Raw genomic sequence first — 17,550 nt, 5'->3', positions numbered from 1 at the left:
ATTTTTGTTGTTTTGGTCTTGTTCTGATTAGATAAATGTTTGCTATTTTTGTAATTGTTGTGAAGTCTTTTTGTGACGTTTTAACTGTGTTACTGTATGTGTGCACAAATGCTTTACACATTGCCTCTGTAGTTTAGCCTAGCTGCTCTGCCAAGCTACCAGAGGGTGATCACAGGCAAGCTTAGGTGTGTACTTTACTCATCCTAACTAGAAGAAAGAGTCCCTACTTCGACAGTGTGCACACCACTGCCAACTAGAGATCCCAAATTCTAACACCTTTTAATGGCAAAGTTGAATTTATGATTATAACTTTAAAAAACCTCTCTCTCTGTTCCCCCGGGGCGCGGAGCACAAGATGATCGATTACAGAGACGCACAAATGCCATGGAACATCAAAGGACGGAATACGAACTATGAGACCACGAACTGGAGGATAATCTCAAGAGCTCGAACTACCGCCCGCCCCCTTTTCTTTTCTTTTCTTTCTTCTCTTCCCTTCAGCCTGTTCTCTTCCTTCCTCTTTCACTCATGTATAAGCCTCGTCCATGTATGTAAATTTATATTTTTCTATATACAATAAAGAATTTCGGAAATAAAAAAAAAAAAAAATTCCACTTTTAGAATGTTGGCCTTTTTCTGCTCTTAAACCTTAGGTGCCTGCTTGTTGTCTCCAATAGACATCTAGGGTAGGTGATAGCTGGGCCTGTGCATTCCCTCTAGACAGCCACACACAAAGGAAAGCTTTAGTGTGACTGTTGGGACATCCTGGGCAGAATGGGAGGGAGGAGCTGGGCACAACCTCACACTTACACCTGAATGGGCTGTGTTCTGTCACCACACAAAGGACTGCTTAACCCTTTTTAGTGAGTCTAGTGCCAGGCCAGGAATGGAGGATCTCTGTGCACTTCAAAGCCCCTCTTTGAAGACTCCCCATGTCAATAGCACCACTGGGTATAAAAACTGGACATCTGACCCTACCAACTCAGTACACTTCTGGACCTGTGGATACTCGGCCAGGAAGGACTGCTGTGCTGCTGAAGGACAGCCAACTCTGCTGGACTGCTGCTCTGGAAGAACTGCTTTTCTGCTGTGCTGATCTGCCTGCTGCCCCCTTGCCTGGGTGGGAAAGACAGGATCTATCCCACTTGACCTCAGAGTTGCTTCAAGGGATTGTCTGCTTGCCTCCTGTTGGAAGTTTCAGGGACATCAAAGACGTTACCCTACTCACTAACAGCAACTGGTCTCTGCCATCTGAGAATGTTACCCTTCCAAGTTGTGGCAATCCAGTCCTCGGCCCTTGGAAGTGAGTATAAAGTGCTAAAACCCCAAAACATACATGCATCAACAACGTTGCGTCGATCAGAACTGATGCATCTACCCCGACTCCAATGCATCGCCCATACCGTGAGGACTGAGGGCATCACATTGCCATCTGCGCGGCTCTTCGCCGCCAGCCCTCGATGCATCACCTACAGTCTGCGGCTCGACGATGACACATCCCCAATTTCCGTGGCTCGATGATTAAGCATGACCTGCAAATCCTGTACTTCGGGTCCGATGCATCGCCTCCTGCTCCAAGCATCTCGGCTTTATCGATGCTGCAACTAAGGTACTTTTCAGCAGGACCAACTTGGTTCCTGTATCCGACCAGCGCTCAATGACTGTCAGTCTGAACTTTCAGATTGGACCCGGTCAAGAGCAACCAGATGGCCTTGGTTGCCGCTTTATGCTTTTAAGCATTATATTTCAAGATATTCTTTACAAATTCATAACCACGGTTCTGCTTATTGGATTTTTGTCATTTTTGGTCTTGTTTTATTCAATAGATTAAGTTCTTTATTTCTAACCAGGTGTGGTATATTTTGTGTGGTGTTTTCAGTGTTTTACTTTATTGAGTGTTGCACAAATAATTTTCCACATTGCCTTTTAAGTTAAGCCTGACTGCTCTGTGCTAGGCTACCAGAAGGTGAGCACAAGGTAATTGACTTTCCTTAACTAGGATTGTGGTATCAACCAGAAATTCAGTTTCTAACACTTGTGATCTGTCTTGCCTTTCACCTCAGCTGCTGGCTCAGGCAGCAGGTATTGTGATTTCAGAACTTGTCTGTAATAACTTATAATAGTCTAGTTCTGACGTCTTTTCTTTATATTCTGCGATTGGGTGCATCCAAAGTCACCTATTATATAAAGAATTATAGTTGGGTAACAGGGATTTACAAAGATGTTCTTCACTGAGGGGTTCTGAGTGACGACAAATAGACATTGAGAGAGAAGCTTGACTTTTCTATGATGTCACTCAGACTCCAAGATGATAAATATCCCTGTAATTCACTTTTTGTCCATCTTTAATTCATGTTATGGATGGCCCCTCAAAATCATCTGCCCCTGCCTTTAACCACTGCACAGGGGCAGTGATAGTGGGAGAGCTATACATAACATGCCCTCTCTTCCCAGATCAAATGTGAAAAATAAGTATCTTACCTGCCATCCTGAACCAAAACCCACTACCTTCCTTGCCTTCCTTCCCACTCCTGCAGCTGGGCGTTCTGCTTTCAGTCAAATCAGACAAACAGAGCTGTGCTGACTGGCTCTCAGAGAAGCCAGTCACCTGGCCTGGAAGACCTTTATGACTTCGCAACAGTTGATAACCAGTTTTATTATCAACTGTTGTGTTGTCATAGCAAGATGTTATGACTTTCAGAAACTGAAATAAAGGAGATACATAGAAGAGACATATATAACAAAGAAATTAGAGATGTGCATTTATAAAGGGATTGCAGAATCCCCTATATTGAAAATGTACATTTGATATGCTGAACACCGGACAATACCACTTTTGTTAATGCTTTCTCAAGAGATAGTAGAAGACAAAATGTTTTTTTAATGCTGTTATTTTTCCCCTCAAAGAAAAAGGTGAACAGAAGCAACAGAAGTTAACAGTGAATAAGAAACACGATTAGTAAATCAGGTGAAAGTAAGGCATTCTCACTTTCGGTTTGTTTTCCTTTGTTGAATTTTTTTTTGCTAAAGCACTAACGCTGGTTAATTAGCAAAGGTGTGTTTTTTGCATGTGAAGGGCTCCCAGAATAACAATATTGTTGTTTGTTAATTACATATTTTTCTCAGTTTGTAATATTACAATGAATCCAGAAGCAACAAGGGGTCTTCTGCTTCGACTAGCATAATAATATCTGTGTACAGTGTACAATACATACTTGCTCCAGTGCAGAGCACAGCTTGAGCATAAAGAAACTTTGTTTGAGAGCCTTGTTTGTGGGAAGGAGGGAGGCTTAAGCTCGTAAAGTTCAAGAACTGCTTCTCCATGAAGTCACAAGCTGGGGCTTTGGTCCCTGCCTCACAGCTGCTAATAAAACTGCATTGTTTCTCCAAAAATATGAAGACAAATCCCTAACGCAGTGACTGTCAGCACAGCCACCAGGAGCGAGACACTGTGGGGAGCAACAGGACAGGGTAGGACTGTATCAACAGAGGAGAACCTCTTCTGGTGGGGCCAGCAACAGAAGGTCAGAGGGACATTTACTTCCCTGACAGTTGAAATGCTTGGCCTGTGACATCTTGTTCTATCAAGTGCAGTTACTCTAATCTTCCACAGCCTTTCTCTGGAAGGAGCTCAGCCCACAGGCAGGATATCCATGAATGCAGCCATTGTGTGCAAGCATCGTGTGGACTGCGCGGAGATGCTGCCCATTAGGTGTGTTAAAATGAGTTTTCTCCGCGGTTTGAGGAAAGAGGAGAGACAACTTTTGATCATCTTCCTCCTGATGCTGCTAATTGAAGCTGCTTGCCGGGTGGAATAAGCTGGAGCTGTCAGGGTGCCAGGAGCGGCGTGTTTGCATATTCCCCGGTGCTGGATGCAAAGCGACTTGCTCCACTGGCTGCTCGGAGAGCTCTGAAGAACAAATACCGTTTTCTAAATGCCGACTCCCAAATAAGTCAGGAGTGCCTGCCGTAGCGGGGGCGTCGGTGGAGGCTTCTGTGGGGACACTGCTGCCTAGTGAACTACTCATGACATGGGAGCTGCTCATGGAAAGAAGGTATTGCAACATTTCACATTTAATACGCAAGGAGGTACTGTTGTTGTCATTACCTGTGGGGAGAATGATCAGGGCCGGCTCTAGGGTGGTGCGATCGGTGCCACCGCACTGGGCGCTAACTTGATGTGGGGGCGCCATATTTATCGTTCTGAAAGCCCCCAATGCAACGTACATTGTCGCAGCAATTTTCAGGCATCAATTAAAATGACAACTATTCATTTCTTCCTGGAGAGTGACCGGAGCTTTGTCTAGTGAAAGTTTTGACTCATTACAGCCCAGAGGGTTAATGTGCCTACTGCAAAGAACGTGTCCCATTCACATCACAAAGTGCATATGATATAAATAAGTTACCGCCCTGGTCGGAGATCCTTTTGTTACTTGCAGTTTATAAGTTAAAATCCTAATATAGAGCGATGCGATATTAACTAATTCTAATCACTGATATCTGTTGCATTGACAGTGTGACATGTATAGGACATTATTTCAGTGCATATATTGCTAGATATTGAAGCTAAATAGTTTAATAAACCTCAGATGTTGACTCATTCATATTCATTGATGGTTTATCGATCACTTGTTGCGAGCCAAAGGTGATACCAGGATACACCTAGACGGGTCTGGTGGCTCGGGGAACTAATCCGTCCCATTCAGAGGCCTGTGTTCGACCTCATGGTTACAGGTGCAAATCCCCGCAGGTCCGCTCATCCTTTCATTCATCTAAGGTCGATAAAATGAGTGCCATTGTGTGGGGGTGACAACAAACATCTGTTGTTCACCGCCGAGATTCCTACGGTTGCACATGCCCTTTACAAATACGCGTGCTGTGTTATCTCAATATTAGCAAATCTGCACTATTTTATTGGAGAGGGCTCTTAATAAAGACAAAGTGTGCATGCTGTTCAGTGGACACAGACATATCTTACCTGGATGGCTCAGAGACCTGCATTTATCTTTGGCTCCTGCAGAGTGCTTCGAGTTGCCTGCGCTGCTTTCTCTGGGGAAGGCTACTGCTGATGCCTTCTTTTCTCATCTCCCTGCCGACGCTGGCTCTTTTCGATGGTAGAGCCATTTGATTCCAGAAAGATATATTTCAAACATCCCTTGAGACCGAGCGCCTATTGGAATCAGTGGCGCAGGAGCACAGGTCCCTGCGAGAGGCTCGTTACATCGTTTTCATTCAAGGTCTCCTCGTGCCCAAAAATAAAAACGTCGAATTTATCCCCTTGTAAATGGAAAAATGGTCTCTTGGTTTTCCCTTCAGAAGTTCTGCTGCATTTGTATCCGGCCCTCCTCCCTCATCAGAGGCGGCCGCCTCTGCGCCTTGGGAAATCCTTATTTTAGGTTTCTTACACATTGACACTACACTTGCTCCTTGCACTGGTATTTAGACGTCACTAGACGTGTTTCCTGGTTATGGCATTAGTGTGTACTGCTCTAGCACTGACTGTGTTTTAAATCTAAACAAAGTAAGGAAATGAGAATTCATTATGCAGAATAATATCTGTTCAGGCATAACACCAAGCACCATCGCATTTTGAAAGTGTTCCAGAATTCACACCTACAGTAATGCAGAATTCACACCTACAGTAATGCACTCTCCTATTGAAGCGCTGCTTGAGAAAAAATAGCTCAATGTCTTTTTTTAAATTGGATTACAGACAGATTTTGGTGTTTTGTAAGCGGAACTATTTTCCACATGTAACATGTACTTAGCGTGGTATTTGGGTCAGGCTTTGTTGACTGTTGTCTCATGCGTCTGTTTCAGCCTCCCATGTTCTGATTGGAAAAATTGAGGCCAGGGTAGTGGTGGTCTTAATCACACAAACCCCCTTACCAATCATGCCATTACAACAAAAGTGCGTGGTAAAGGCATGTGTGGCAAAGGAATATGTGGTTTAGAGGCATTCGTGGTTCGGGGTGCGTAGTAGAGGCATCTGTGGTTTAGCCATGCATGCTTTTGCCATACAACTGAAAGGGCGAGATTTTGATCGATACCTTATATCTATTGATCCAAACCTCGATCTGGTCGACTGAACCTTTGTTGCCTGTCTTTGAGGATAACAGTACACCTCTCTGCAAGTTAGTTCACCCAATAAAGGACTCTGCTCCCAAAGATCACAAACAACTTCTAGCTTTCAAAAGTTTATTGTAAAGATATGATAAGCTGCAAATACAGGCATCTCAGAATGAGATTCACGAGATACACAGGTCCAATTACATACATGTGCTCTCGGAAAGCCCTCAGACGAGCAACAGAAATCACTAACACAAGTTCTAAGAATAATAAAGCTATCAGCATAGACGCATATCTCTCCTTCATTTAGGTTGGAGGAAAACGCACAGGTTAGGCTGTCCCTACCCTGCTCTAGATGGTATCCCTACTTAACCAAGTCCCAACCTAACAAAGGTGTCAGCGGTGAATGACCCCCAAGGGAAGTCACTCACTCTAAGTCTCTTGGTGAAAACCTATAGTTCTCCAGTCATGACCCCTCTCTGCCTACCCATCCGCTCTCTAAAGGGTCCTCAGGTATCTGCTCTAACTCCACCCAGGGGTGCTGTCCCTAATACAAAACAGTCAACAACATTTGAGACGCCCCTTGCGAGACGCCCCTCACGTGGTGTAGCTTCTGGCTTTTTCCATGATGCTTTGTATTGGGCCTCATACGTTAGAGTTGACCTTGCTTCTCAGACTCTTCTCCGGCCCGCTGATACCCCTCAAACATTCCAGAACCCTCCTCCATGTCTGGGCCGTCTACTGAACAGACCTCTATTCATTCATTTATAATTGGATCCCCCCTTTTCCTGTGCAGACAGATATCTGCAGCCAAGAACCCAACTCTCATAGACTTCTAAAAAGGCTTGCAACATTTCTCAGCCCAGACATGTACGTGTAAATCAATGTTAAAACATTTCAGGCCTACAATACTTCTCATCATGATTATAGCATTCAACTTCTTCTTTAATTAAAGCATGTTAATATTCTTATTCTATTATTTAGTAAACATCTCTATAAATCATGGCCCATTTAATGCGATGACCAAAACATTAATACAATCTGTGTCGTGAAAAGAAACACCTTCCCTTTTAGCTCTGGCCCTGAGGCCTACCACATTCTGCGTTTAACCGCATACCATCTTATGTTTTAACCGCTACACGACATGGTTCAGAAATAATCACATCTACTAAAATCATATAATGTCACACATTTCTGTATTAGTTCCATTTCTACTTAAATCTCTACATTAGCTATACATTCAGAATATAATTGCAGATACTATTAGCACTCATGGCATTTCTCCTCATGATTTGTGCTTACTACAGATAAGTGTGATGTACTCATACATTTAAGTCAGTTTGCGCTCTCTCAGTTCCCCCCTTTGATGACCTCTCGGGGTCATCACTAACATTTAAACTGAAGTTATTGCTGGCATTCTCTGCGCTTCCAGAGCCCTCAGGCTCCGGTACTGATTATCTTGTATGGCAGCCAATCTCTGCAGCTGCTCTCTTTGGGCCCTTTCTGACCTTCTTGCTCTGTACCATTTGAATACCCTCACCAATCCCCACAATATAATCCCACAGATCAATATTATGATGATAGGCTTTAGGATATACCAAACAAAGCTTTTGCCTAAGGTGGAAAACCACCCTCCAACTGTACTCATTCCGTGGCCCACCTTTTCCCAGACATTTTCTCTACTCAAGTCTTCGATCTCCTTGTGAATATTAGTTATGTTCCTAATAACTTTCTCAAGGGGCTTCGAATTGTCTGGAATGTAAGTGCAGCATTCCTGGACCTTCAAAGCCTTACAGACTCCGCCCTCTTTTGCTAATAGGACATCTAACGCAAGACGGTTTTGAAGAACCATAGCCCTTATCGATTGCATCTCTCCTTCTACCAGCATTAAGGACTGAGCAGTGCTGGCAGACAACCTGTCGACAACTGTTGCCAGTCGTCTAATTTTAACATCATTAAGGATTACTCCCAAAAGAGGGAACATAGCTCCAAAGACATCTCCAACCATTTCTGCATCGCCTACATCCCTCCTTCCCCTCGATGATGTCTTGCCCTCAATGATCACTAAGTCTTGTGCATGATATATTTTGGGGAAGACAATTGCTAAGTAACATGATCCATACCAGTTGTCAGGTAGTCTCACGTAAGCATTTCTTCCACATACAAAATACACATTTGGAATCACTTGCATTCCCTTTAGGAAATCCTTAGTATAGTACTCTAGATTGAAAGCATGTTCACAGTCAACTTCACCCACGTATACATTTTCATAATACGTTTTGGCTCGGTGAAGACATAGCTTTCCTCTCTGCGTCTTATCTAAAGCTATTGGACCACTACTACCCTTTCTCTTGTGTGCCTTCTCTTCCTCGGTCCAATCTGTTTTCCATTGTCCTGATTTTTTCAAAATCTTTTGTCTCCTGTAACGATCATCCACCTGCCCTATGAACTTCTTCTCGACTTCTGACACCTTACATGTCAGGTTATTTCTACGGGCATGTGAAGTATCTAAGGTAATCCAAGGAATGAAGAACTTGGCCAATCTGTCTTCACTCTTCCAGTAGTCCCATTTGTTCATCTGCTTATAATTTGGGACTTCTGGCAACACTGAATCATAATTGGAGAAATAGTATTCAAAACTATCTCTCTCATAAAATATACTAAGCAATAAGCTACATGTAATGCCATATGTCAGCGGGAGGTGATGATATCGAATTCCCTCATCTACAGACGCCGGCAACTGCATGCAGACGTAGCAATCCTTAACCTCCATGGCATCCACGTATTCATATAAGAGTTTAGCATAAGCATTTGACCTAAAGTCTCCTTGGGACTCATCTACGTGTAACCTGCGGGCTTCTGCAGCCAATAACGCTTTCTCTTGAGTGTTTTCCCTTTTCTCACCAGCAACAGTAGGTGTAAGCGTTTCTACAGAATTCACATCAGTTACCTTTACCTCTTCCTCATGTCCCTTTACATAAGAAATTGTTACCACTAAAGCTATTAATATTATCACTCCTACTATTAGTGTACCTATCATACATTTAGCTCTGCGGTTCTGGGTGCCGGCCTCCATTTCGTCAGACAATATGGCTCTCTCTTATCTTAGCAAAAAGTTCTTTTCCTCTCGTTCCTTTACAGTCTCTTTTAATCCTTTTGTCTTTCGAATCCACACAACTGGAGGCTGACAACCTTCTTCGCAAAAGTCCTTTAACAGTTCAATAAAGACAACCCTAGCCCTTCTCCATCAACTCAAGGGAAGTTCCCTAAAATTCTCTGCTTCCTGGGCGCTAGGTAATCTTCTTTCTCTGCTTGCTCTATTTACAAAGTCCTTTAACAGTCTACTATCAGGTTTGTGGTTGCAGCTTCAATAGCATAGTTCAGTATTTCCAAACGAAGATTGTGCTCTTCATGTGCTGTTATCGTTGTACCAAAGTCGGGGAATTGCAATTCTGAAAGGAACATGTGTTTTAACTTGCTGAGGCGGGGAGGTCTGGGGAGCATGAATGTTAGTGACCCTTCTTGTTCGACACCGGGTACCAACAGTCGTATTTCCACGGTGATAATGGGCTCAGAACTGGACACCACCACCGCTCGGATCCTCCCTGTCTCCGGTTTCACAGACATTTGTCGCCAGATATGTCCACTCAGGAGTGGAGTATCTTCTGTTAGGCACACGCACTCTTCTTGACCTTCTTCGGTCCGGTGCTTCAGCGCCCTGAGCACCTTCTTCTGGGTCTGAGTCTTCGGATATCGGAGGAAGGGTTAACTCTGGAGTTGACCTCAGGCTAGAGCTCCTTCTTTGCGGCCAATTAGCTTCTCCACGTGCCCTTCTACTCCTTCTCCTTCTTGTCTGTTCTCGCTCTCTCTCAGACCTGTCAGGGTCTGTCTCGTACTCCCAGCTACTTTCTCCTTCTGTAGCGTCTTCTGTTTCGCTGTTGTACTGACCGTCCTCAGCTTGGTCAGACTCGTTCCCTGCTTCCGCTGGCACCTCTACAGCTTGGCTAGCCCCCTCTATGGCTTCTCGGTCCTCTGCTGGACGTCTATCCGAGAGAGGAGCTGTTTCTTCCAGAGGTGCTGGAACCCTTCGCGTATGTGACGCGTGGATCCAATTGGGCAGGCCTCCCACCTTCACAGCTGTGTTCGTGATCAGGATGATCTGGAAGGGCCCACGCCAACGAATATCCAAGCAGCTTCTTCTCACATGTTTTTTCACCAGGACCCAGTCCCCAGGGTACAGGTCATGGCACGGGCCCTGGCACGCTGGAACCTCGGCAGCCTGCACCTGAAGGGACACAGAACGAATGGCGTCAGACAGCCCCTTACAATAGTCCAGGATCATGTCATCTGTGATATTTAACAGTGCAGTAGCTGGGACAGATGGCAGCCTCATTGCTCTCCCCATTAACACCTCATGTGGTGACAACCCCGTTCTTCTGTCTGGGGTACTACGAAGGCTCATGAGAACCAATGGCAGGGCGTCAGGCCAACTCAGGGTCGTTGAGGAACAAACTTTGGCTATTCTGGCCTTGATCGTGCCATTGATCTGCTCCACAATTCCTGAGGCTTCTGGTCGGTAACTGCAATGCAACTTCTGGTCAATATTTAGCGCTACACAAACCATCTTCACAAGCTCGCTGTTAAAATGTGTTCCCCTATCTGATTCCAAAAAGGCCGGCACCCCGAAGCGCGGAATGATTTCCCTAAGCAGTAACTTGGCCACTGTGAGGGTGTCGCACCTACGTGTAGGGTATGCCTCAACCCATCTGGAGAACACACAAACAACCACTAGGACATAGCGGAGGCGGTTGCACCTTGGCATTTCAATGAAATCTATCTGCATTCGATTGAATGGACCTCCAGACCTTCCTATGTGACTTAGTGCAACTGGTGTTCTTTTTCCTACGTTCAGCTGCTGGCAGGTCACACAACGCTGGCACACTGCTTCTGCTGCTATTCTAAACTTAGGATTGTACCAAGTTTGTCTAAACACTCTCAGCATAGCATCTCTCCCTAAGTGTACGGGACCATGTATGAGTCTAGCCATTGGACTCACCATCTCATTGGGCAACACTGCTCTGCCGTCTGCTGAGACCCAAAAATGGGTCTCACCCATTACACATCCTGCCTTTTCCCATGTTTCTTTTTCAGAATCAGGAGCATTTTCTTGCATGGTTGACAGTTCATCCCAAGTATCAACAGTTTCCAGTATCATGGCTAATTCAGTTCTTACATTTATTCCACCCACTTCCACCTCTGTGAAAGAGTAACCTTGTTCCGCGCAATACCGCGCAACTTCATCAGCATATCTATTGCCTTTCGAAACAAAGTCCTCATTTCTGGTATGTGCGGTGCACTTTACAACTGCGATACTTGCTGGGCATTGCAATGCCTCTAACAACAGGCGCACAAACTCTCCATTGCGAATGGGAGAGCCTGAAGAGGTCATGAACCCTCTTTGAGACCATAACTGCCCGTAATCATGAACTACCCCATAACCATATTGGCTGTCGGTGTATATGGTGACTCGAATTTGATTGCTTGCCAAGCAAGCACGTGTCAGGGCAATAATCTCGGCTACCTGAGCGGAGTGTACTCCTTCCAGGCACCCAGCTTCCACAACTCCAGTAATTGTACAAACAGCATAAGCTGCTCTCAACTGCCCAACTTCGTCTCTTACACATGAGCCATCGACAAAGAAAATTTCGTCTGGGTCGGTCAGTGGCTCATCTACGATGTCGGGTCTGGGTTTGGTGCATAGTTCAGTCACATCGAGACAGTCATGGTCTGTACATTCATCATCATCCTCGATATCATTTGGAAGTGGCATCAAGGTGGCAGGGTTCAAAACAGAGCATCTCTTGAGGGTCACATTCTCTGCAGCAAGAATAACTTGCTCATAGCGCGTGAGCCTGCTGTTGGTCAGATGCTGTGTTTTGGTCCTGGTCATCAACAGTTCAACAGAATGGGGCACGCACACCTCTAACGGGTGCCCCATGACGATATTTTCACATCTCTCAATGCTGACACCCGTTGCAGCAACGGATTTGAGACATCCGGGCAACGCTGCGGCTACTGGGTCTAGAGTAGCCGAGAAATAAGCAACTGGTCTACGGGCATTCCCATGGATTTGGACTAACACAGACAACGCGCACCCTTCTCTCTCACAACAGTAAAGAAAAAATTGTTTATTGTAATCAGGCATTCCCAATGCCGGAGCACGACACAGGTCCTCTCGCAGCTGTAAGAACGCCATCAAACAGTCTTTGTCCCATGGTACCGGATCACTCACCTCTTTGTGCGTCAGTTTTTGCAAGGGCTTTGCTTTCAGTGAAAAGTTCACGATCCACTGTCGGCAATAACCCACCATCCCTAGGAACATCCTGACCTCTCTCTGTGTTTTAGGCGCATTCATTTTCATGATCGCCTCTATCCTGTCTGGTGACACCTTTCGTTTGCCTTTCTCTATTCTGTGTCCCAAGTACTGTACTTCTGTCAGGCAGTACTGCAATTTTCCCGGGGACACCTTGTGCCCATTGGCAGCTAGGTGATTTAACAAAGCAATGGAGTCCTCCCTGCAAGCTTCTTCTGTTTCTGACGCCACAAGGAGGTCGTCTATGTACTGGACCAGAACTGACTTCTGGGGCAGCACTAGACTTTCAAGATTTTTCTTCAAAAGCTGGTTAAAGATCGATGGGCTCTCTGTATACCCCTGAGGGATACGACACCATGTTAGGACGCGATTTTCCAGCTTAAATGCGAAAAGAAAATGGCTTTCTTCGTCCAGAGGGATCGAAAAGAAAGCCTGACAAAGATCGATCACAGTGAACCACTCAGCTTGGAATGGAATCTGAAACAGTATCACTGATGGATTCGGTACCACTGGACAACACGAAACGACTATGTTATTAATCTTTCGAAGATCCTGCACTATCCGAAATTTCCCATTTGGTTTCTGCAGACCCATAATCGGGGAGTTGCATGGACTACCCACGATTTCTTTCAGTATTCCCTGTTTAATCATGGACTCGATCACGGGTTTTATGCCTGCAATCGTTTCTGGAGTCAATTTATATTGGGGTGTTCTTGGGAACTCAGCATGCGGTTTCACTACAATTTTCACTGGGTCCACCCCTTTGACCAATCCAATCTCTTCCCCAGTGAAATCCCATACTTCTGGTGCCACTGTCTCCCTCAAGTCCCAAGGGAGCTCATCTACTGTTAAAGTAGGGTACAGCTCCACACATATTCTTGAGTTTGCAACTTTGAAATCGGCGTCATCATCATTGGTCAATACTTCCACTCCCTGAGGTGTACAATATATAGTACAATTCAATTTACACAACAGGTCTCTCCCTAGCAGACACACAGGACTTGAATCGCAAACCACAAACTGGTGCTCATCGCTGTACTTCCCTATTTTCACCTGTACCGGTTCTGTCAATTGGCTGGTTATTCTCCTGTTTGCGACCCCTACCACCTGTATGGTCTCTCCAGACATGGGCAGGTCTGGAACTGCAGCTGATCTGATCGTGGATCTAGTGGCTCCTGTGTCCACCAGAAATGTCGTAGGGCACCCTGCTACTTCTGCTTCAACATAGGGTCCCCTCTGGTCCACCTCCAAGGCTGCCCCGAGGGTGCAGTCTTCTCTTTCCACTCTCTGTCCGGTTAATGGGTCCACATAATAGCACTCTTCCCCTTCCACAAACAGGGGCATTTGTCTATAGGTCTTACCCATAGTCCCTACTCGAGGAGGTTGCGGAAACTGGGCTCGGGGAGGAGCCCCCCCCCTTTGAGCACCTTTCCTTGGTATGGCGTTCCCCCTCTTGTAGGCACGCTCTGGACCTCTTCCTCCTCTATCTCTTGCTCTCCTATCTCTACATTGTAGGGGCACTCGCGTTTCCAATGCCCCACCTCGTTACACTGGTGGCACCTAGTCGTTTTCTTCAAGGCAGCTATATCTATTCTGGGTCTAAAGGTAGAACTCTCCTCATTGCCCTTGTTCTGACTGTACTGCTTCTTTCCTCCTGTACCTGTTCCTTGCTGCTGTTGCTGCGGTCCCCCCTTTCCTGCTGCCTGCATCTGTACCACCATCAACTTTTCTTTTAGTTTCTTAGCCTTGGAGTCTATCTCATCACAGCAGTACCTGGCATATCTCAATATTTCATCTAGGGGTTTACTTTGCCAACAAATCGAGTGTTGCTGAATCATTAAACTAATATCCGGTCTCAGTCCCAGGACGAACTTGGACACAAATTGCCCTATGTCCTTTGGATCCATTACATCCAAGCCGCTATACTGTTTAAACGCCTTCAGCAATCTCTCGTAATATTCGTGGACTGTCTCTTTGGGTTCCTGTCTGGTTCGGTCTATTCTGACCCAATCTATGTCTTGCATTGGCACTTTCTCTTTCAGCCAAGTCATCACTCTCTCGAATTTTGCCATCACAATCTCGGACGGCCCATTAGTCTTAGCATCTCTCTCTGGCTCCGTTGTGGGCCACTCAGCGCTAACCTTGCATGCTGTCCACAGATCTCCTGGTACTACAATGTCAAACAGCGTGTTCAGATCTATCCAAAGGACCTTTGAGATTTTTACAAATCTCTCCACTTGCTTGTACCACTCCACTGGGTTTTCACGTAATTTGGGGAAGGAGGTGGTAAAAGCAGCTAAATCTCCCCTACTCCAAGGGACATGCACATAGTTCCCATTTGCGACTTCCCGCAAAGGGTATGCCTCTATTCCCTGCAGTCCTGGTGTCATACCAAGCGTGCTTCTCCTGCCGGTCCCTTTCTTGGACCACCTCTCTTCCCACTTATCTAGTGCCCTCCATGTCCTTATTCCAGCGATCAGTTCCCTTATGTGCGTTTTCAGCCCAATCGTTCTCCTCTCATCTAGGTCTCGATCTGTATAATGTAGCCTGTGGTTACCCTGTAATGCTTTGGTTCTTGACAAGTCCACCATATATTTGCCTGCTAGTTCGACTAACTTCTCATGGACTGCTCTCGCTTTTCGAGTAATGTCCTTTGCCATATACAGTATTTCATCCTGTTCATACATTTCCATTCTTTCCAAAGGCAGGGTACCATCTACCATGTCATCCAGGTCTGACCTTAAACTGGTGACATCGAGTCTCTTGGCTTTTATCTCAGCTCGCAATATGTCTTTCGAAGGGGGCTCACTGGTCTCCCTACCATCCCAACTTCGAGCTCTACGTTTGGGCTCGGGAGAGTTAATGGGTGCCCTCCCTTGCTCCCATCTCTCCAGGTCCCATGCTCGGCCATCCGATCTTGGAAGGTGATGGAACACGGGCCTGTTACCCCCACTCTTTCTCTGCCCACTCTCTTCTTCTTCCCTCCTTTCACCGTGCGCCTCTCTGTTATTTTCCCTCTGGTCGCTACTCTCCCTTTGCCTAGTATCGCTCAGTATCCGATACGCTCCTTCCTGGTTTCCCATATTCCCTGGGCTGCGCTCATTTCCGTCATCACAGGGACTATGATGCGACCTCTCACAACTCCCATTCAGTTCTCTGGTGCCAGGTACACAGTGTGGACACTTAAAGCTGTTTCTGTACTCTTGCGCTCTCCTCTCCCCTTCACTGAGTATTGGGCGCGCCACCCCTTCACTCCCGGGGTCCCTGTTTTCCAGGTCTGTTCCATCTCCTCTCCGGGCCCAATGGGTGACTCCCCTACTCCCTCTACAGTCCCACTCCGGGCTGCTCTCCCCAGCCCCGCAGTGAGTCCGAGCTCGGCTGTCCTGACTTTCCCTTTCAGCTTCCGCAGCTATGATGCACTTTTGAGCCTTCACTGCCTCATCCCACTGCTTCATGTACTCATTTAGCTCTTGAAAGGATTTTCGTCCAGATCCCCTCAGATCCATTGGCCATCTAGGGCCCCCGGGATCTCCTCCTGGGTCCCCTGCTGTGTGCATCGGGGTACTCCACTCTCTGGGTATCGGCATCTGACTTGGGGAATTAATCGTATCGTTCCTCCTTGCCTTCTCTGCTCTTTCTCTGTCTTTCCGTACCCGTTCTTCCCCTCTTGCTCTCTCTTGGTCATATATCGATATTATAGGACCTATGGTAACTGGTACCTGTAGTGCATCTGGTAATGGGTAGGATGTGGCGCTTTCCGTTTCCGGCGCTCTTTGTACCACAAACCTCCCGACTACCTGTTGCACCTGACTAGGCTGGGACAGCTCTTTCTTTGGCTCAGGATCCCACTCTGAACTGGGAAGCGGTCTATGCTCTCCTGCATTGCCCCCCTTGTCTCCTTCTGTATGCTCGACCTCTCCCCCTGCTCTATTATACGGGGGTGGCCTGTCTGTCAATAATCTGTTTATCAGGCTGTCCTCTGTTTCGCTCTCATCATCTTCTTCTAGGGGACTTTTATTTACAGGCGCCTCTAACACTGGGTACAGTTTATTTACTTCCAAGTTATGCACTCTCCATCTCTTAGCATCCGCATCCCACCTGGCATCCTGCACTGCCCTTACCGATCGTTTCACCCTTTCTTGTCGTCTGTTCATATTCTTTTCATGCGCTGCCCTAATCCATGCTTCAAGAGCTTCAAACTGGGTTGGTCTAGGCAAGGGTCTCATTGAGGTCATGACTGATTTTAATCGATGTAACACCTCTAATCTGAACGTCCCGTACTTCGGGAACGTCAGTTCCTCATTTCCTTCCGTAATCTTACTCCACTCTGATATCCAAAGGATCGTATGCAGCCCAACATTCACTGCCATATAACGAGCTGGCGTACCCTCCGGCGGGGCTTCTTCCCCTTCATACGATCCCCGCTTCTCTTTTTTAAACACCGCTTTCAGCCATTTAAAACACTTCATAATTATGCGCACAATATCCAGCCTCGCTACTCTGTTTACTTCCTGATGACAATCCACCAATCCTGTCGCGGCTTTGCTAGCTTGGCCTATCGCAGCGCGGTCTTTCTTCGGTCGGCCAATCACTGCGCGACACTTTCTGACGTCACTTTTCTCCGCTTCGCAGCAGCACCCCTCCTTTCTCAACTCGTCTCCCGGTTATGCATGCGTCCCATTCATACACCGAAAAATGACTACTTCCGACCAAGCGGTCACTTCTCTCGACTGTACGTCCACAGTCTATCTGTAATTGTCAACACAACTGACGAAATGTCTATCGTCTCTCTGATAGGTTGCTTACACACACAGTAACTTCCGACCAGCGTCCGTTACTCACGCACTCACTCTTACGGTCCCCCTATCTCGGTCTTTCGGGTGATCAATGGTACCTCATGACCCCCTTCACACTATTTGACAATTACTCTGGGTGTCCGATACACCCGAACCACTTAAGCTCTCCTTGAACTTAAGATTTCCACCGGTTGCGCGCGCTCACAACCTGTTCCACAGTCACTCTACAGACATTCAACTCCGCCAGACATTACAACATAGATACAATACAAAACACCGCAATCTAACACGCATAACCCTTTATACTCACTC

At 46.3% G+C, this 17,550-nt stretch overlaps 1 protein-coding gene across 1 annotated transcript in view; it reads left to right on the top strand.

The window, feature by feature from the left end:
- The first annotated feature begins 3,651 nt into the window (after window positions 1-3,651).
- FAM107A (family with sequence similarity 107 member A) overlaps window positions 3,652-17,550 on the top strand; it is a 764,756-nt gene continuing 750,857 nt past the window's right edge. The window contains exon 1 of the mRNA XM_078661506.1: window positions 3,652-4,055. Within this exon, the coding sequence (XP_078517632.1) occupies window positions 4,032-4,055 (24 nt within the window). The 5' untranslated portion in view covers window positions 3,652-4,031. The remainder of the gene's footprint in view (window positions 4,056-17,550) is intronic.

This window comes from Lissotriton helveticus, chromosome 9, assembly GCF_964261635.1.
Source record: "Lissotriton helveticus chromosome 9, aLisHel1.1, whole genome shotgun sequence".
Lineage (NCBI taxonomy): Eukaryota > Metazoa > Chordata > Amphibia > Caudata > Salamandridae > Lissotriton > Lissotriton helveticus.
The sequence above is the reverse complement of the archived record's forward strand: the minus strand, read 5'-3'. Positions and strand labels throughout refer to the sequence as shown.